Source organism: Pseudophryne corroboree, chromosome 1 (genome assembly GCF_028390025.1).
Source record: "Pseudophryne corroboree isolate aPseCor3 chromosome 1, aPseCor3.hap2, whole genome shotgun sequence".
NCBI lineage: Eukaryota > Metazoa > Chordata > Amphibia > Anura > Myobatrachidae > Pseudophryne > Pseudophryne corroboree.
This window is the reverse complement of record NC_086444.1, coordinates 805,456,511-805,477,652: the sequence shown is the minus strand read 5'-3', so window position 1 is coordinate 805,477,652 and position 21,142 is coordinate 805,456,511. Positions and strand designations below refer to the sequence as shown.

Sequence of the window (21,142 nt, the reverse complement as noted above, 5' to 3'; positions counted from 1 at the left end):
CAACTCGGAATGACCCCCATTGACTGCAGGGGGGCCAGGGGATAACTCATTGCTGGCCTGAGCAGCAATGGGTCCCTTAGTCCTCAGGGGTCCTGGTGCACTGTACCTGCTGCATCAATAGTAGTTCTGCCCCTTCAGGTAGGTATGTGAACTTTACCTGCTGGCTGCGGATCATCAGGAGGCTTGCTGCCTTTACCCACAAATTTAGTTTGCAGATCACTGATTTCTGGATACTACAGTATAAACATTGTTTGATATGTGGGGCATATCCTTATCTAATCCTTGAAGAGTGAAGAGAGATACGTTTCAAACAATCCGCTCCTGTCATTTTTCAAACACAGCCTGTAACGTGGCAGTTAGAAGCTGATTAACATAGAAACATAGAATTTGACAGCAGATAAGAACCACTTGGCCCATCTAGTCTGTCCTTTGTTTTTAATCCCTTAGGTAACCTCATCCCTATTTGATCCTGTTCTTTGTAAGGATATTGATATGCCTATCTCAGCTATGTTTGAATTGCTCTACTGTCTTAAACTAGGTACACACTATGGGGGTAATTCCAAGTTGATCGTAGCAGGAAATTTTTTAGCAGTTGGGCAAAACCATGGCCCTCATTCCGAGTCGTTCGCTCGGTAAATTTCTTCGCATCGCAGTGATTTTCCGCTTAGTGCACATGCGCAATATCCGCACTGCGACTGCGCCAAGTAATTTTGCTATGAAGATAGTATTTTTACTCACGGCTTTTTCTTCGCTCCGGCGATCGTAATGTGATTGACAGGAAATGGGTGTTACTGGGCGGAAACAGGCCGTTTTAAGGGCGTGTGGGAAAAAACGCTACCGTTTCCGGAAAAAACGCGGGAGTGGCTGGAGAAACGGAGGAGTGTCTGGGCGAACGCTGGGTGTGTTTGTGACGTCAAACCAGGAACGACAAGCACTGAACTGATCGCAGATGCCGAGTAAGTCTGAAGCTACTCTGAAACTGCTAAGAAGTTTGTAATCGCAATATTGCGAATACATCGTTCGCAATTTTAACAAGCTAAGATTCACTCCCAGTAGGCGGGGGCTTAGCGTGTGCAATACTGCTAAAATCGCCTTGCGAGCGAACAACTCGGAATGACCTCCCATGTGCACTGCAGGGGAGGCAGATATAACATGTGCAGAGAGAGATAGATTTGGGTGGGTTATTTTGTTTCTGTGCAGGGTAAATACTGGCTGCTTTATTTTTACACTGCAATTTAGATTGCAGATTGAACACACCACACCCAAATCTAACTCTCTCTGCATATGTTATATCTGCCCCCAACTGCAGTGCACATGGTTTTGCACAACTGCTAACAAAATTCCTGCTGCGATCAACTTGGAATTACCCCCTATATAATTATCTGGCAGATTATCTTCCAGATCTGGATGGTTAGGATGGAAATCTGGTAATGGATGAGAGCAAATGACAATCGAACATTTGCTCCCAAACACTGCAAAACAGACAAAAAGAGATGTTCGTACAAATTGGTTAAATTTGCATTTATCCAATTTGTCTGAACAACAGGTTTTGTTTGTTTTCCAGTGTTTGGGGGCAAAAAAAACTAAAAATAACGCAGGCGTGCCAGGTAAAAACGCAGGAGTGGCTGGAGAAACGTAGGAGTGGCTGGCCGGACGCAGGGTGTTTGTGACGTCAAACCAGGAACAAAACGAACTGAGGTGATCGCAATTTAGGAGTAGGTATGGAGCTACTCAGAAACTGCAAGGAAATACTTAATAGCAGAATTGCTAATCTTTCGTTAGCAATTCTGCTATTAATAGCAGAATTGCTAATCTTTCGTTAGCAATTCTGCTATGCTAAGATACGCTCCCAGAGGGCGGTGGCTTAGCGTGTGCAATGCTGCTAAAAGTAGCTAGCGAGCGAACAACTTGGAATGAGGGCCATAGTGTGCACCTAGCTTTAGCCTCTACCACTTCTGACAGGAGACTATTCCACTTATTCACTCTCTTTTCTGTGAAGTACATTTTCCTTAAATTTTCCCAGAACCTGTTTGGTTGGTACTTTATCTCTCTCCACTTTATCACTCTCCAAGGCTTAGTATATCTCCCCCCTACACAAAACCCACAGAGGTTGAGCCTAAAGCTGGGTACACCCTGGAGCGACGTTGGGCCGATTTGCCGTGTCATAACAAAATCGCCTACATCGCTCAGTGTGTACAGGTGATTGCACACTCCCGCGGTCACTAGCAGTGGTCTCTAGGTCTGATGTGCTGCACATCAAACCTAGCGATAATCTAGCGGCCTTGTTTATGCTAAAGGATGGAACGTGATTGTTCTGTCCTTCATTAAACTCGTTCTATGTATTGTGTACGGCCATTCCCTGCTCAAGGACATTCATTCCGATGTTTGAATGAATTCCCCTTGCTCCAGTGTATGCCCAGTTTAGGAGCTAATTCAGACCTGATCGCTGCTGTTCGTTTTCACACAGCAGCGATCAGGTCTGAACTGCGCATGCGCCGGCGCATGCCAGACAGCCGACGGCTGTCTTAGCCCTGCGATCGCCAATCAGGTAGAGGCAATCGCTGGGCGGGAGGGGGCGGGCCGGCAGCGTTTGGCTGCCATTTAGGGGGCGCGGTCCGGGCATGTCCTGTGAGGCCACACTCCTTGTAGCGAGACCACGCCCATTCTCTGGGAGCGCGTGCGCCTTCAGCGCGCATAATTATGCCTGTCACCATTAACTACTTCCCCTTTCCGTATCATGGTGCCTCCACTGTCATTTTTTTCTGGATCCGCCCTTGGATGGCAGTTCATGTGCATTTCAACAGAATGGGTCAGAAGCGTGAAGAGCGTGTTTGGTTGCAAAATAATTGTGATCAATGATACAGCTCCACACATGCGTTCAATTTTTATGCACATCTGGCTTCTAGCATATTAACTGATAATAGTTTTGACTAAGCCCTCAACATGTTTGCGATACCACCAGGCTTCTCCTCTAGTGCTGTCTTTTTTGTCAGAATTTTAAAGTGGGTTATTTGATAAAAGTAGGAATGTGATACGAGGTGCTGAACACTGACTGACCACGCAGAGATACTGCACACGGGCTAGCCGCTAGAACAGTATGTTAGGGTGACAGTCATGTTCCCACATCCCGATGGCCAGCTGCGGCCTCTTCAGCAGAGTCTCCCTAATATTCCATTGAGTGACTTCCGTCAGCAACACCTTCCCCCGCAGCCCCCGCCTCCTTCCGCCGCCTGTGCCCTCCCCTCCCCGGCTGCACCGCCACGTCAGGCCTATGCAGGTCCGGTCTGATCAGTGCCGGCGGCGCAGCACAACCCTTTCCTTCCAGGCTGTAGGCGGTAAGTGCGCTGTACGCGGTGTCTCCGGCATTACCGCGCACCGGAGCACAGCCGGCAGCAGCAGCTCATTACTGACATGTCTGTTTTGTAGGCAGCTGTGCGGCGGCTGCAGGATGGAGAGCCTATACCGAATCCCGTTCACGGTGCTGGAATGCCCGAACCTCAAGCTGAAGAAGCCGTCCTGGCTGCATATGCCCTCCGCCATGACGGTGTACGCAATGGTAGTGGTCTCTTACTTTCTCATCACTGGAGGTGAGCTACGTGCACCCAGCCCCAGCCTCCTGTAGCGGAGGATAGGGGGAACCTGCGATCCCTGCGGCGCTGACATGTCACCCGAGCAGTCTGTTGCAAGCTCTGCATCTATGTGACATACAGATGTGCAATCTTGGTCTCTGTGTGATCAGTGAAGCTGCATTATCTGCTGCTGTCTCCATGCCTACAGACTACATGGACTTGCTGTACCCTCTAAATAATGTGAGATACAGACTTACCTAATACACATTCCACAGTAAGCTTACATTATGGGCTGGGATGCCGGGGGTCAAAATGCTGACTGTGGCATCCAGATGATTAGTATAGTATCCCAAAATGGGTCGGGAAAGAAGGCTCACTAACCCCCCTAAACCTACCTAACCCCCCCCCCCCCCCCTTCCTTCCCTCGGATTGTGATCACAATTGGGATGCCGGCATTCCAGTGCTGGTATTTCAAGAACCGGGATTCCGACAGGATCCCATGGCACCATATAAATTAAAGCTTATAAAAAATAATACTGTAAGTAGAAATACGGCCCATAGGGACACTATAAACCTTAACCTGTAACCCCTAGTTCATTTCTGCTTTATTGTCTGGTTTGTTTATGGCATTACGTACAGTATAGGTGCCTTTTTTTCATTCATTGGGTGGAATTCAAATGTTTGAAAAGTCGGTTGGGTGTCTGTTCCTCCCGGTCTATTAGATAGGAAAAAACAGACTCCCAACTGACTTTTCAAACATTTGAATCTCCCCCATTAAATGCATTTTTAACTTTTTTTTTTAAATAGAGAATATCGTTCTGTGTGGACCATTTTAAAAGTTAAAGCCCTGCTCTGAATTACATCAAGTTGCCCATCCTTGATGTAAAACCTTACTATTTTAGGTTCATTCATGCTCGCAATGCTTCTAAAACTATTATATTATTATTTTAACCATTTCAGTGCTAAGGATGAGTGGCTCTTGTCCTGCACATAGTTTTAAAAAAACTAGCCACCTTCGTCCTAAGCACTCACAGGGCGGTATTCAATTTTTTCCACCCCCTTCCACATCCATTCTGTTTCTGCTGACAGGTGTGGTATCATCATTTCAGCTCACTAACCCTGGGGTAGAAAGGCGTCCAACCCTTTACGCAGCTAAACCTGATTACTATGCACTGTAGCGGGGATCATTTTAGAAAGGAGATTGGGCATGATATATCATTTGAATACCGCCCATGGGGTCCAAATAAGTAAGAATGATCTGTGTGAGACGATGATATACATTATAGCAAAATATGCAGAGTCAGGAAAGGGAGTGTGGACACTTGAAGTGTCTTGTCCTCCAATACAGGCACCCATTGCTCAGGGGCACTCGTCTTTCAATGATCATTTACTCTTTTAAACACTATGGCTCATGAAAAGTTATTGTCTTGTGAAAATGTGTACCACGCTACACTGCAGGAATCCTAAAGATAGCCATGTATTTGGGGAGGATCTTCCCCATCCTGGTATTAATTATGGTGGCCAATCCAGGGATCGGCGGGATCCCGGGATTTAGGGCCAAAAATGGCCGGGATTGGAAGCTCCAATCCTGGGGATTGAGGGATCAGCGTTGAGCGTCCACAGGACGCTCAGACGCTGCCCGGCTTCCTTGTTCCGACTCCCCAGCGCAGCGCGAGAGGTCACGCTGCGCCGTCAGCCACTACAGGGAGCAGCCAGCAGTGATAAGAGGAGGTTCTCCGCCCGCCCGCGTTATATGGTGTTATGTGTGCGGGGCGAGCGGGCGGCCACATAGCAAAAAGCCTATCACGGTAATCCCGGGATTGGCCATTTTTCAATCCCGTTACCCGGGATTGAAAAATGGCCCGGGATTGGCTTCCCTAGTATTAATACACTTAAACCCCTTTCATTCCAAAAATCCAATCCAGCCCGGCTCACTGAACACTGATTTGAAACCCATTCACCCCCATAGGGAGAGTGATAGAAATAATATTGTAGCTATGTTTTGGTTGGAGTTTGTAGGACTTTCTATTTACATGGTCATTGGCTGTTGTTAATCTGCATTCTTCACTTTCATATTTCACACTGTATACTGGGGAGAGTGATATAAATAATATTTAATGAGGTTTAGGTTGGAGTTTGTAGGACTTTTTATTTTCATGATCATTGGCTGCCGTTACTCTGCATTCTTCGCTTAAATAAGTCTTAAACCGCATATACACGGTGCGATTTCCCGTGCGATATGGACTATATAGTCCATACTGCACTGTGTATATAAGCCTGCGATGCTGATGCGCGGATCGGCATCGCAAAGAAAATATAGTGAGTGCAGGCGGGGCCGCTACTGACTATATTGTGACCGGAGGCATGTAGTCCTTATCGGCCGCGGCATGACATTTATAACATTGCATACTACTTACTCCTGATTTAGCTGTATATGACACACTACATTATAGCAAATTCTTCTCATAATTGGGTTACTAAAACTTTAAATTGAATTGCTTTCTTATGACAGCATGGATTTGTAATCTGACTGTTCCCATCAACAAGTCACATGACATGAAACCGGTGGATCCCAGTTTAAAATATATTGCTCTCTATTTTTCATATCATCTGTCTAAATCAGGTGTGATAGGGGAAAAAGGTCAAGAACAATATACCCAATATGCATGTAAAGTGTGCCCTATCATATTTTTCAAGCACACCAACATTCTGTTGTGTTGTTTTTTTGTGTGTGTGTTTTCTTTATTGCAATCCACATGCCCTCAATATCGATCACTGTTTTTAGGGATCATTTATGATGTCATTGTGGAGCCACCCAGCGTTGGCTCAATGACGGATGAACATGGACACCAGAGACCGGTAGCCTTTCTGGCCTATAGGTGAGATGTTTTTTTCAGAAAAATTAGGTACCCTTCAGAGAAATTTTGGAAAGGAGATGATAATGGCGCATACAGTCAGATAAATAGTTAATAGGTCCTCATCTTCCTATTTAAGAGAAAAACATTTGTGTGGGATTCTTTCTTCGTATGACTTGAGTATTTGCTGTCAGTAATCATACATAAGACTAGTGATAAACACTCCTTTCGTTTGATGGATGAATGAACCTTCTGTCTTGTCAGTCATGGTTTAAGGAGTATCCAAGCAATTAATATATAAGAACTAAACTAGTAAGTGTTCCATAGAGGTGAGCAGAATGTGACTGGTTTATTCCTCCAGTTTAGCCCCTTTAACTGTGAAGGTTTTAAAAGTCTCTGTAATGGACACACATCTCCTTTTGGAGTAAGCCACTTGGCAAAACGTATCTGGCCAGGACAGGGAGCCCCTTACACTACTGCCTCTTACTGGGTGCTCTTGTAGCTTTCAATTGCTATTACATTAAACCTTTTACTTAATTTCCTAATTTCTCTGACGTCCTAGTGGATGCTGGGAACTCCGTAAGGACCATGGGGAATAGCGGGCTCCGAAGGTGGCTGGGCACTCTAGAAAGATTTCAGACTACCTGGTGTGCACTGGCTCCTCCCACTATGACCCTCCTCCAAGCCTCAGTTAGAATTCGTGCCCGGCCGAGGTTGGATGCACACTAGGGGCTCTCCTGAGCTCTTAGAAAGAATAGACTTAGGTTTTTTATTTTCAGTGAGACCTGCTGGCAACAGGCTCACTGCAGCGAGGGACTAAGGGGAGAAGAAGCGAACTCGCCTGCTTGCAGCCGGATTGGGCTTCTTAGGCTTCTGGACACCATTAGCTCCAGAGGGATCGACCGCAGGCCCAGTCCTTGGTGTTCGGTCCCGGAGCCGCGCTGCCGTCCCCCTTACAGAGCCAGAAGCAAGAAGATGGTCCGGAAAATCGGCGGCATGAAGACTCTGTCTTCACCAAGGTAGCGCACAGCACTGCAGCTGTGCGCCATTGCTCCTCTCACACTTCACACTCCGGTCACTGAGGGTGCAGGGCGCTGGGGGGGGCGCCCTGAGGCAGCAATAATAACACCTTGGCTGGCTAAAATACCTCAATATATAACCCCAGAGGCTATATATGACCCCAGAGGCTATATATGAGGTAAATACCCCTGCCAGAATTCCATAAAAAGCGGGAGAATAGGCCGCGAAAAAGGGGCGGAGCCTATCTCCTCAGCACACTGGCGCCATTTTTCCCTCACAGCTCGGCTGGAAGGAAGCTCCCTGGCTCTTCCCTGCAATATACAGTAACAGTAAGAGGGAAAAGGGAGGGGGGGCATTAAATTTGGCAGTATATATACATATATTATATGAAAAGCAGCTATTAGGGACATAACTCAGTTAGTCCCTGTATATATATAGCGCTCTGGTGTGTGCTGGCATACTCTCACTCTGTCCCCCCAAAGGGCTTTTTGTGGGTCCTGTCCTCTGTTGAGATTCCCTGTGTGTGTGGGGTGTGTCGGTACGGCTGTGTCGACATGTTTGATGAGGATAATGAGGTGGAGGCGGAGCAGATGCATTTTGAAGGGACGTCACCCCCTGCGGGGCAGATACCCGAGTGGATGAACTTATGGAAAGAAATGAGTGCACGTATAGATTCTTTACATAAGAAATTTGACGACATGCCAAATGTGGGACAGCCGGGATCTCAGCTCGTGCCTGTCCAGGTGCCTCAGGGGTCATCAGGGGCTCTAAAACGCCCGCTACCTCAGTTTGCAGACCCGGATGTCGACACGGATACTGATAACAGTGTCGACGACGATGAGTCAAACCTAATGCCTGTCAGGGCCATTCACTGCATGATTGAGGCAATGAAAGAGGTGTTAAACATTTCTGATTTACATCCAGGTACCACAAAAAAGGGTATTATGTTTGGGGAGAAAAAACTACCCGTAGTTTTTCCCCCATCAGATGAACTAAATGAAGTGTGTGAAGAAGCGTGGCTTTTCCCTGATAAAAAATTTGTAATTCCTAAGAAGGTACTAATGGCGTTCCCTTTCCCGCCAGAGGATAGGTCACGTTGGGAAACACCACCTAGGGTGGATAAAGCGCTCACACGTTTGTCAAAAAAGGTGGCACTACCCTCTCAGGATACGGCCGCCCTTAAGGAGCCTGCTGATAGAAAGCAGGAGGCAATCCTGAAGTCTGTATACACACACTCAGGCATTATACTTAGACCAGCTATTGCGTCAGCTTGGATGTGCAGTGCTGCCGCTGCATGGTCAGAAAAACTGTCAGAAAATATTGACACACTAGACAGAGACACTATTCTGCTAACGATTGACCATATAAAAGATTCAGTCTTATATATGAGAGATGCACAGAGGGAAATTTGCCGGCTGGCATCTAAAGTAAGTGCATTGTCTATCTCTGCTAGGAGATGCTTATGGACTCGTCAGTGGACGGGAGATGCAGATTCCAAGAGGCACATGGAAGTTTTGCCTTATAAAGGGGAGGAATTATTTGGGGATGGTCTCTCCGACCTAGTTTCCACAGCAACGTCTGGGAAGTCAGCATTTTTACCCCATGTTCCCTCACAGCCTAAGAAGGCGCCATTTTATCAGGTTCAGTCCTTTCGGACCCAGAAAAGCAAGCGTGGAAAAGGAGGGTCTTTTCTGTCTAGAGGCAGAGGTAGGGGAAAAAGGCTGCAACAGACAGCAGGTTCCCAGGAACAAAAGTCCTCCCCCGCTTCCTCTTCCAAGTCCGCCGCATGACGGTGGGGCTCCACAGGTGGAGCCAGGTACGGTGGGGGCCCGCCTCAGAAATTTCAGCGATCAGTGGGCTCGCTCACAGGTGGATCCCTGGATCCTTCAAGTAGTATCTCAGGGATACATGCTGGAATTCGAGGCGGCGCCACCCCACCGGTTCCTAAAATCTGCCTTGCCGATTGCTCCCTCAGACAGGGAGGCGGTGCTAGCGGCAATTCACAAGCTGTATTCCCAGCAGGTGATAATCAAGGTACCCCTACTTCAACAAGGCCGGGGTTACTATTCCACACTATTTGTGGTACCGAAGCCGGACGGTTCGGTGAGACCCATTTTAAATTTGGAATCCTTGAACATGTACATTAAAAAAATTCAAGTTCAAGATGGAATCGCTCAGGGCGGTTATTGCAAGCCTGGACGAGGGGGATTACATGGTTTCCCTGGACATCAAGGATGCTTACCTGCATGTCCCCATTTACCATCCTCACCAGGAGTACCTCAGATTTGTGGTACAGGATTGCCATTACCAATTCCAGACGCTGCCGTTTGGACTCTCCACGGCACCAAGGGTATTTACCAAGGTTATGGCGGAAATGATGATACTCCTTCGAAGAAAGGGAGTTTTAATTATCCCGTACTTGGACGATCTCCTAATAAAGGCACGGTCCAAAGAACAGTTGTTGGTGGGAGTAGCACTATCTCAGGAAGTGCTGAACCAGCACGGCTGGATTCTGAATATCCAAAAGTCACAGCTGGTCCCGACGACACGTCTACTGTTCCTGGGGATGATTCTGGACACAGTCCAGAAAAAAGTGTTTCTCCCGGAGGAGAAAGCCAGGGAGTTGTCTTCTCTAGTCAGAGACCTCCTGAAACCAAAACAGGTATCGGTGCATCACTGCACGCGGGTCTTGGGAAAGATGGTAGCTTCTTACGAAGCAATTCCATTCGGCAGGTTCCATGCCAGAATCTTTCAGTGGGACCTGTTGGACAAGTGGTCCGGATCGCATCTTCAGATGCATCGCTTGATAACCCTGTCTGCAAGAACCAGGGTGTCTCTTCTGTGGTGGCTGCAGAGTGCTCATCTTCTGGAGGGCCGCAGATTCGGCATTCAGGACTGGGTCCTGGTGACCACGGATGCCAGCCTGCGAGGCTGGGGGGCAGTCACAAAGGGAAGAAACTTCCAAGGACTATGGACAAGTCAGGAGACTTTCCTTCACATAAATATTCTGGAACTAAGGGCCATCTACAATGCCCTAAGTCAAGCAAAATCCCTGCCTCTACACCAGCCGGTGCTGATCCAGTCAGACAACATCACGGCAGTCGCCCATGTGAATCTACAGGGCGGCACAAGAAGCAGGATGGCAATGACAGAAGCCACAAGAATTCTCCGATGGGCGGAAAATCATGTACTAGCACTGTCAGCAGTGTTCATTCCGGGAGTGGACAACTGGGAAGCAGACTTCCTCAGCAGACACGACCTCCACCCGGGAGAGTGGGGACTTCATCCAGAAGTCTTCCAAATGATTGTACATCAGTGGGGTCGTCCACAGGTGGACATGATGGCGTCCCGCCTAAACAAAAAACTAGAGAGGTATTGCGCCAGGTCAAGAGACCCTCAAGCGATAGCTGTGGACGCTCTGGTGACACCGTGGGTGTACCAGTCAGTTTATGTGTTCCCTCCGCTGCCTCTCATACCAAAGGTATTGAGAATAATAAGAAAGCGAGGAGTAAACACAATTCTCGTGGTTCCGGATTGGCCAAGAAGAACATGGTACCCGGAACTTCAAGAGATGATCTCAGAGGACCCGTGGCCTCTGCCGCTAAGACAAGACCTGCTAAAGCAGGGGCCCTGTCTGTTCCAAGACTTACCGCGGCTGCGTTTGACGGCATGGCGGTTGAACGCCGGATCCTGAAAGAAAAGGGCATTCCGGAGGAAGTCATTCCTACGCTTATTAAAGCCAGGAAAGAGGTTACAGCAACTCATTATCACCGCATATGGCGGAAATATGTTGCATGGTGTGAGGCCGAAAAGGCCCCAACTGAGGAATTTCAACTAGGTCGATTTCTGCATTTCCTGCAAGCAGGAGTGAATATGGGCCTAAAACTGGGTTCCATTAAGGTACAGATCTCGGCTCTATTGATTTTCTTTCAGAAAGAACTAGCTTCAGTACCTGAAGTTCAGACATTTGTAAAGGGAGTGCTGCATATTCAGCCCCCATATGTGCCTCCTGTGGCACCTTGGGATCTCAACGTGGTGTTGAGTTTCTTAAAATCACATTGGTTTGAACCACTAAAAACCGTGGATCTGAAATATCTCACGTGGAAGGTGGTCATGTTATTGGCCTTGGCTTCTGCCAGGCGAGTATCAGAATTGGCGGCTTTGTCTTATAAAAGCCCTTATCTGATTTTCCATATGGATAGGGCAGAATTGAGGACTCGTCCCCAGTTTCTCCCTAAGGTGGTGTCAGCGTTTCATTTGAACCAGCCTATTGTGGTGCCTGCGGCCACTAGGGACTTGGAGGACTCCAAGTTGTTAGACGTGGTCAGGGCCCTGAAAATATGTTTCCAGGACGGCTGGAGTCAGAAAATCTGACTCTCTGTTTATCCTATATGCACCCAACAAGCTGGGTGCTCCTGCTTCTAAGCAGACTATTGCTCGTTGGATTTGTAGTACGATTCAACTTGCACATTCTGTGGCAGGCCTGCCACAGCCAAAATCTGTCAATGCCCATTCCACAAGGAAGGTGGGCTCATCTTGGGCGGCTGCCCGAGGGGTCTCGGCTTTACAACTTTGCCGAGCTGCTACTTGGTCAGGGGCAAACACGTTTGCAAAATTCTATAAATTTGATACCCTGGCTGAGGAGGACATGGAGTTCTCTCATTCGGTGTTGCAGAGTCATCTGCACTCTCCCGCCCGTTTGGGAGCTTTGGTATAATCCCCATGGTCCTTACGGAGTTCCCAGCATCCACTAGGACGTCAGAGAAAATAAGAATTTACTCACCGGTAATTCTATTTCTCGTAGTCCGTAGTGGATGCTGGGCGCCCATCCCAAGTGCGGTTTATCTGCAATATTTGTACATAGTTATTGTTAACTAAATCGGGTTATTGTTGAGCCATCTGTTGAGAGGCTCAGTTGTTTCATACTGTTAACTGGGTTTCATATCACGAGTTGTACGGTGTGATTGGTGTGGCTGGTATGAGTCTTACCCGGGATTCAAAATCCTTCCTTATTGTGTACGCTCGTCCGGGCACAGTATCCTAACTGAGGCTTGGAGGAGGGTCATAGTGGGAGGAGCCAGTGCACACCAGGTAGTCTGAAATCTTTCTAGAGTGCCCAGCCTCCTTCGGAGCCCGCTATTCCCCATGGTCCTTACGGTGTTCCCAGCATCCACTACGGACTACGAGAAATAGAATTACCGGTGAGTAAATTCTTATTTTTTAAGGATTTTCTTTTAACTTTACCTCATTTTTGTAAGTGCACAATAAAATGTGTATCTATCTATCTATCTATCTATCTATCTATCTATCTATCTCTATCATGTAATACTGTGGAGGCGCACATTTTCATAAATGTATTTGTTTAGGAGAAATGAATGGCACGCTTATTGATAATTGTGGCAACCTCCACTGACTTTTAGGAGGGGGGGTTTTTGGGGAACTACACAGGTTTATAACACATTTATAGATTGTCCTTGAGTAGCTCCAAAAATGTTTTTCTGTAGACTCATGTTGGGGTTTTTTTCCACTACAGGGTGAATGGTCAATATATCATGGAGGGCCTGGCATCAAGCTTTCTTTTTACAATGGGTGGTTTAGGATTCATAATCCTGGATCGATCTAATGCACCAAATATCCCCAAGTTGAACAGATTCTTGCTGCTTTTCATTGGATTTGTCTGTGTCCTGCTCAGTTTCTTCATGGCCAGAGTTTTCATGAGGATGAAGCTGCCGTAAGTTGTTCTCCACTCAAAAATTGAATGATTTATGTGATGCTTATATAGGACAAATGATAATGTGTCAACCCACAAATCTGCACATGTTGAGATTGTATTGCTGGAACCTCACAGCTGTGCTAGATTGGTAATCCTGCTGCAAAACTCTGTTTAGGACATTTTTACTTTATATTATAGGTGCGTCAAAGCATTCATTAGGTAATAATAGGCTGAGAAGGAAGAAGTAAAATCCAGTAGTTCACAAGCTTGATCACAACACTTTCCTTTCTGTTCTTAAGCAGTCTGGGGCATCCTGTAGCTGTTTAGTTGCTGTGCAAGTAGAATCCTGGTCCACAAAACTGGAATATTTGTTCATTTTTCACAATGTGTATCGAAAGACGTTTTCATTTTATTTTCATGTGGTGAGTGGGGGAAAGTCTAATGCCAGCCAAACAGGACGATATTGTTCCAACCAGCCAACTAGTTGGCTGGTTGGAACGATAATCTGGCAGTGTGTGGGAGCAAACTATCATCAGCCGTTAGCGCCCACACGCTGAAAAACGTACAGAAACGGTTGGTCCATCTAGTTGGGAAAATCAAACCTGTTTGATTTTCCTAACTAATTGTTCAGGTGTAGGGGGAACTGTCCGCCCAACTGAACGATAAGTAAGCGGACACTGGCCGGTGGTGTATGCGTTATGTCACCATAACTGCCGGCTGGGCTGACTGTCAGCCCATGATCCCTGGCAGTGGCGGCAGAGGAGCGGGAGCCGGAATGAGGTTCAGGGGCAGCTGCAGCAGTCCATAACTGCTGCCGCGCTGCCCCTGTAATCCCTGTAGCTGTGGCAATGGCTGGTGGAGAATGCTTCATTGCTGCCATGCTGCCCCTGTTACACCGGGACCCCTGTCAGTTGCGGAGGTAAGCAGGAGCTGGGAGGAAGATAACTATATCCCCACCTGCAATCACCCGGCACAATCCCGTGGCTGTGGAGCAGGAGGTAGGAGGAAGTCCGGGGGCAGCTGAGGCAGTCCATCACTACCGGGATGCCCCTGTCATGCCATCTGTAGTGGCGGCTGGAGGAGAACCAGGGGCAGTGGTGGCAGTACTTCACTGCTGACAGGCTGCCCCTCTCACACCGGAACCCCTGCACTGGCAGCGGTGGAGCAGGATCAAGGGCAGCTGCGGCAGTACATCACTGCTACCAGCCTGCACTTGTCACCTTGGTAGCAGCGGTACTGCCAGCTGTAATACTTGTTAGCAGGACCTGGAGCAGGAGGATCACTACGGGGGCGAGCTGGGGAAAGGGGTGGAGAGGTAATCGTGGCCATCACTATCGGGCAGCAGTCCCTGTCATCGGCTAGTCACCTGACCCCTGCTGCACATATCCGATGCTCGTCTGCACCCCAGTGCAGGGACACACTATGCTGTCTTTGCCCGGTCCTCCCCTTGCAGCTCCCAGCTCAACCCCTTGCACAGCATTCCAAGTAATTATTTTTATACTAATCATTATGTATTAAAATTATTTTTATATTCTTATACTTCTTTTTCACCCCCTAGTCTGCTTCCTCTTATATGCCACTGCATCCTACCCCCCACTATCAACCGGCACCCCTAGCCTCCAGCGATCACCAGCTCCGGCAGCAGCACTACAGCGTCCCCTTCCTGCATTCTATCCCCTGCGATCACCCAACACCCCTAACCCTTATAGGCCCTACACACATGCCGATTTTTTGAAAGATATGAACGATCTCGTTCATAAATGAACGAGAACTCGTTCATATCTTTCAGTGTGGAGGCTCCAGCGATGAACGATGCGCGGCCTCGCGCTCGTTCATCGCTGGTCCCCCGTCGGCTGTGCATGCAGGCCAATATGGACGATCTCGTCAATGGAGCCGCGTGACGGGGGGAGTGAAGAAACTTCACCCCCCGCCGCCGGGTCGCTCGTCGGCCGTATCCGCCGTCGAGCAGCTCGGCGGCGGGTCGGCCAGTGTGTAGGGCCCCTTACAGTTACCTGTCCCCATGCCCAAATCCTCCACTTTTATAGAAAATAAAGTAGCAGTGTTATTAAAATAAACATGCAAAAGTTTTTTGTTTCCTTTAAAAAAACAACACATTATTTATTCAAAACATGCAGAAGTAGGCAGGCACTGTCCGCCTACTTCTGTGACCTCACAAGTTGGAGAGAAGTTGGATGGTGTGCTGAAAAATTTGGCTGGTCTGATGAAAAAAGTTGGTTAGGTGTGTGGGGTACAGTTTTAGTTGGACAGACAAGTTGTTCGGTTGGTCTGATGTATGGCTAGCATAAGCCTGTGTACACACTAGTGATATGTGCGCCCCATGCAATATTGTATGCAATTTCCCGACATACGATATTGGGCATACACACTACACCAGGCCTGGCCAACCTGTGGCTCTCCAGATGTTGTGAAACTACACATCCCAGCATGCCCTGCCACAGTTTTAGCCTTCCCTAATAGCAAAACTGTAGCACAGCATGATGGGACTTGTAGTTTTACAACAGCTGGAGAGCCACAGGTTGGCCAGGCCTGCACTACACAATGAAACAATAAGAAGAAATGATATCGTAAGGGGCTGGAGTTTTTCTTAAAAGTTTATTGAAAGCCCATGGTTTTGCTCTGATTTGTTTAACACTCCACATATATAGTACTGTTTTTGATGTACTTATAGATTTAGGGGGGTGTTCAATTGAAGTTGAAAGTCGAAGTTGGAAACTGCCGTCTTGTCGGAAAGACTGCAGTTTCCGACTTTTTTATGTCGGAAGGGGTTCCAACCCATACAATGCTGCCTCCTTTTTTCTGACAAGTCAGGAATTCCGATTTGGCGGCCATTTGTTTTGTTGGAAACGAAATCCTACAGGTTTTAGCCCCATTTCCTGTCAGATTTGGCTGCTTATTGAATACTCAGAGGTCGGATCCTTTCCGTCGGAAAGGATCCGACATCTATTGAATACACCCTTAAATCTGTGGCTCTCCAGCTGTTGTGTAACTACACATCCCAGCATGCCATACCACACTTTTACCATTCCATAATAGCAAAACTGGCATGCTGGGACTTGTAGTTTCACATCAGCAGCAGAGGCCAGGCCGGGAACTGGGCAGTACCAAATATGGTGACACATACTGTATACATTGGTGGTCAGCAGAAAACACTTTATAAAAACATTGTAAACACACCTGAGCAGGCGTTCAACTTGTGCTGATATGCTGCTGTTTGTGAAGATGCCGCTGCTCCAGTGCCGTCCAGAAGCACAGTAATGGAGGAGGGGGGGCAAGGCAGATGACAACACAGTAAAATTTTATGGAACAAAAAGACATTTTGAAACGACCTTCATACTGAGGATAACGAGTACATCCCTCATGAGTTGTAAATTATGAGATAATGAGCCCACATTCACCTCAATCGAGGGGCTGTGTTAACCCCTATTTTTGAGGAACAAAAGGACATAGAGGATAGAAAGCTGCGCTCATGGGGTCAAAAATGTCTCATAAAAATCGTGTCCACAGAGCCGAAAATGTAACGAGAGTATAAATTTAATATACACAGTTCAAGAATTGTACTAAAACAAAAAACGTATACATAATAAAATAAATGTAAGCATATACATTGATATCAGTGACAAAACTAAAAAGATAATATATATTTAAAAAAATCAATCACTGGCCGACAGTTCATATTAATATGCTGTAAGTAAACAGCTAGTTCAGATATTTTTCCTGCTGCCTAAGTGTCCATTGCTAGTGCTATCTGTGTCTCAAAAGCACTAAGTTTAGAGTAAAACCAGTCAGGGAGATAAGCAGATAGCAGCATATTTACAGTAAAATCGTATGGTCTGATGTACATACTAATGAAAAACCACACAATATTGCATGATCAAGGCTGCATGTTGGATGTCCACGGGAGCGTGTATCATATAATAAATTTGGTGTACACACTATGATATTGTATGCAATCATACAATATCAGCAATATTGTATACAATATCTTATAGTGTGTATGCAGCTTAAGTTTTGTTAACTTAGTATGTATTTCTGCAAAGTAAAAAATGCACCAGACCCATACAATTGATATAATTAGTGTACTGTCAAGTTCCTCACAGGATTGGTTCCTGACCAGCATGGGGTGTTAATGGTAACATTTCACACACACAATGCAACCATATTAATGTGGTTTCTTTTTTTTTTTTCTTTTTTCCTTACAGCGGATACCTTATGGGCTGATTGTCACATACTGACAGCACTTTACATTCGCAGTTTTTCAGAAGTAATAATGAAATGGAAAATAGTGTTCACACTGAAGATGTCGTAATTGTGTTAGAGACAAGAAAAAGTGAATTTCCTGAAGGACCCTGTTTGCCAATAGTAAAATATTTTTGTATATTTTTTTTTTTTCTTCAAAATTAGTTGTTTGTTTTTTTCTTTTCCTCCTCCCTCCCTTTTTACTGCTTATGTCCTTATTTGGTTCAAAATAAAACTTTTTTTTTTTTTTAAATTGGTGTTTAATTTTTAATTAAGCTGAAAGATATCTGACGATCTGCTTATTTAGTATTTTCAATGTACAAATTCAAAATCTGAAGCCTTTATACATATTTTTTTTTTCTTTTTTTTTTTTTTTTTTTCTTACAATTTAGATCACCAATCACACAAAATAAGACATTGAACATCCACTGTACGATCGGGAAGGGATATTGGGGGTAATTCCGAGTTGATCGCAGCTGCAAATTTATCAGTTGGGCAAAAGCATGTGCACTGCAGGTGTGGCAGATATAACATTTGCAGAGAGAGTTAGATTTGGGTGGGTTATATTGTTTCTGTGCAGTGTAAATACTGTCTGCTTTATTTTTACACTGCAATTTAGATTTCAGTTTGAACACACCCCACCCAAATCTAACTCTCTCTGTACATGTTATATCTGCACCCCCCCCCTGCAGTGCAAATGGTTTTGCCCAACTGCTAACAAATTTGCAGCTGCGATCAACTCGGAATTAGGACCATTGTGTCAGCCATAAAAACTGAATCGATACAGGTTTTAAAATTGCATGCAGAAACAAAGTGGTGATGGACAGTTGTCCACGTGCACATAAGAAATATACTATTGTCAAAGTCAGAAAAATATCTCTATGCACGCTACCATATTTGCACCGCACACAGGTCCGTGCTGCGCATGCGTACGCTCTCCCGTACGTGCGCATACTCACAGTCGCGGGCACCCGCAGGCGCATGGTATGCGTATTTACGGTAGAGTTTATGCGATCGTAGCGTGCGACTCAATCATTACATATTTTCACTAATAATGTATTTTGTAGATCATGGTCCCTTTGATAGATTCTGAAAGTTTGGTTAATATAGAATGTTCATGAACAGAGGAATCCCTCTTTGTTTGATACGAAGGGTCAGATAGGAGTAATACAGTGGTGTTTAGTATCCATCGGAAGAATATTTAATTAGAAATATTCCGGTGTTGGTTTGAAGCAGATCAATCGCTCGTGCGAATAGTTATGGACATAAGAAGTTTATGAACATTTACTTTATTTGCACTTTATTACCCATGCGGCGGGAAACCCAGTTTCCCTCCCACCTGAGCAGTTGGAAATAGTCACAGCCCACCTGTATGAATCAACCTATGACCTTTTGTTATAATGCGAAGCCGAATTCCTGTGTCCAATGAACAATGAGATTGTAGGGACCATTGAATTGTATTGTGTGTGGAGCATAAATAGCAGGCCGACCATATCCAACTTCACTCTCTTCAACGGTTCTCATTGCTGATAATCGGGAGCTGGATATCGAGGCGCATGCGATCGTTCCCCTTGTGCGTAAGTTTTCTCCGTAATCATATTGTCTTACTGTGAGCCATTTCTCTCTCTCTCTCTCTCTCTCCCTCTCTTCTCTTTCTCTCGTATTTTCCCTTGATTAGACTTAAATTGTATTGTATTGTATTTCCTGTGTAGTTATCTGGTTAGTTGGTTTATGTTATACTGTAGTGTATGCTTTGTACTGTGATTCTTTTTGCAAGTAATAGTCATAATACATATAATAGGTTTCGGACCCTAAGCCAGGTATCTGTGTATTCTTTATAGTGTTAAGTATTCTCTGAGCGTCGGTGACGCTCAAGCAGCTTTGTAGGTAATCAGGTTACACAAGGTTGCACTTACACATTGTCTCCACACTAAGGTTTACTGTGTATTTCATTGTTAGAGGTATAGATATAAAGGTTTAACGTTGTGAGCGTCTGCATCGCTGGTGATCTCCTCGTGGTCCCGAGCGCTGCTACGCTATAGCGAATCATTACGATAAGTCAACAGCCAATATTCTGCCTGCCTGCCATCACTTGGCCGTGAGTGAACGTGACGCCTGAGCGTCTCGATCACGGCTAAGCGATCGATACGCAACTTGCGTACCCTTACGGTACTTCTTACGTAGATAGCGTACAGTGTTCTTAGACCTCATAAAGGGTTATATACACGATAAAAAATTTAGCTTTATCAATTGGCGGCTCGTCCTGTCCTTCACATATCTGCACTAGGTAGATCAGCAGACATTATCCCTCAGCAAAGGGCGGGAGGTTGTCTCGTAGTGCTGACGGGATAAGCGTCTGCTTCGCTTAGATAAAAGAGTGCTGAAGGAATCCGGGAACCGGAGGTAAGAACAAAACGCTAGTGTCTTTTAAAACTGTATTTTTCTGTCTTGCGTACACACGCACGCACACATATATCTGCATTTCTTTTCTTTTTTCATTTTCGTATATCACTCTCCTGTCTGCCAGTTTTATAGTCGATAGAAGTGCTAAAAAAAAAGATTTGCCGTTATTTCATAGTTTAAGAGTAAAGGTAATATAGTTAAAAGATAGACAAACACACAGTTTTGCCTGGGAGATAAGGCGAAGTCAGTGTGTTGTGTGGTAGATGACCAGGGATCATCTACATTGATAAAAATATAAATTGTGTTACGGTGGATCTTTGCTTTGCGTACACGTGTCCCTAACAAAAGACTTGTGTACGCAATCCAAAGGCGGACGCACGCAGCGCACATTACGCAACGGAGCGTCCGGTTACGCCCACGTAGCTCGTCACGATAAGTTGATTTTTAACGCAACGCGATAAGTAACGCAACGCGATAAGTAACGCAACGCGATAAGTAACGCAAAGCGGTAAATAGCGCCACAGGCGATAAATAACGCAAGTCTATTTTTGGAAATCCAAAATTTAAATTAACAGATCCTGCTCCTAATTGGTAACACAGCTGGGCTAAAGAAAAATTTCTGCGCAGAAATAGAAATAGAAGCAAAAGTGTACATGTGATGAGTGAGTGTTTTTGTATTACATAAGTTTATATAACTTAAAGGTTGAACCACAAGAAAAGTCGAGTACTCGTGAGGTACACGCGTGTAAGTGACGTGCACGGTGGCTAGGGAGGCATCCTTGGTTAAACATAATATTTGAGCATTAGAGTATAGCGGACCAGTATAGAACAAGACCAGGAGGTCAGACCAGGAGGTCGTACAGAACAAGACCAGGAGGTCATAACAGACCAGGAGGTCCAGGTACAGTAAACAGGGAAGTCCGCTATACAGTTCAGAGGCACAACACCGAGAAGGGTTGGTGCAAGACCCATATAGGCCGTACAAGCTCTGGCTGAAGGAATTCGCAGTCGTAAGTTTCGATTCCATTGGTCTTTCTGTACACAAGCTTAGTTGTTTGTGTACTGAACGACTGGACCGCACGTAATTGTGTACAGTAGTTAGTAATCTGACCTAGTACCATTAGAGTAAAGGGGTCACAAACGCTATTTGTACATTCTGACGTGATTTGTGTAATTTTTTATTTTTCAAGAAGGGAAGTTCGCTGGTCACTCAGGAACTATCTGACAAACCTCACCTTTACTGGAAAGAGTAAGTGTTCTGCGGATAACCCTCACATGTTCCAGTAAACAACGGTTTTTATAGGTGCCCTGGGTCGAGTACGCCA

General features: G+C 45.8%; 1 protein-coding gene and 1 long non-coding RNA gene across 4 annotated transcripts in view; one reads left to right on the top strand and one right to left on the bottom strand.

Annotated features, from left to right (window-relative positions):
* Positions 1-21,142, bottom strand: part of LOC134910709 (uncharacterized) — a 323,989-nt gene that overhangs the window by 32,925 nt on the left and 269,922 nt on the right. The gene's annotated exons all lie outside the window — the stretch shown is intronic.
* On the top strand, positions 3,224-17,667 carry OSTC (oligosaccharyltransferase complex non-catalytic subunit). Of its 2 annotated transcripts, none has more exons than XM_063919028.1 (5): positions 3,224-3,335; positions 3,431-3,587; positions 6,355-6,448; positions 12,978-13,175; positions 17,378-17,667. In XM_063919028.1, exons 2-5 carry the CDS (start codon positions 3,449-3,451, stop codon positions 17,394-17,396), a joined length of 450 nt encoding a protein of 149 aa, XP_063775098.1. In that variant the 5' UTR covers positions 3,224-3,335; positions 3,431-3,448; the 3' UTR covers positions 17,397-17,667. The 2 variants fall into 2 exon arrangements, with proteins under 2 accessions (XP_063775098.1, XP_063775091.1); XM_063919021.1 differs by having other exon boundaries at positions 3,225-3,335; positions 3,427-3,587.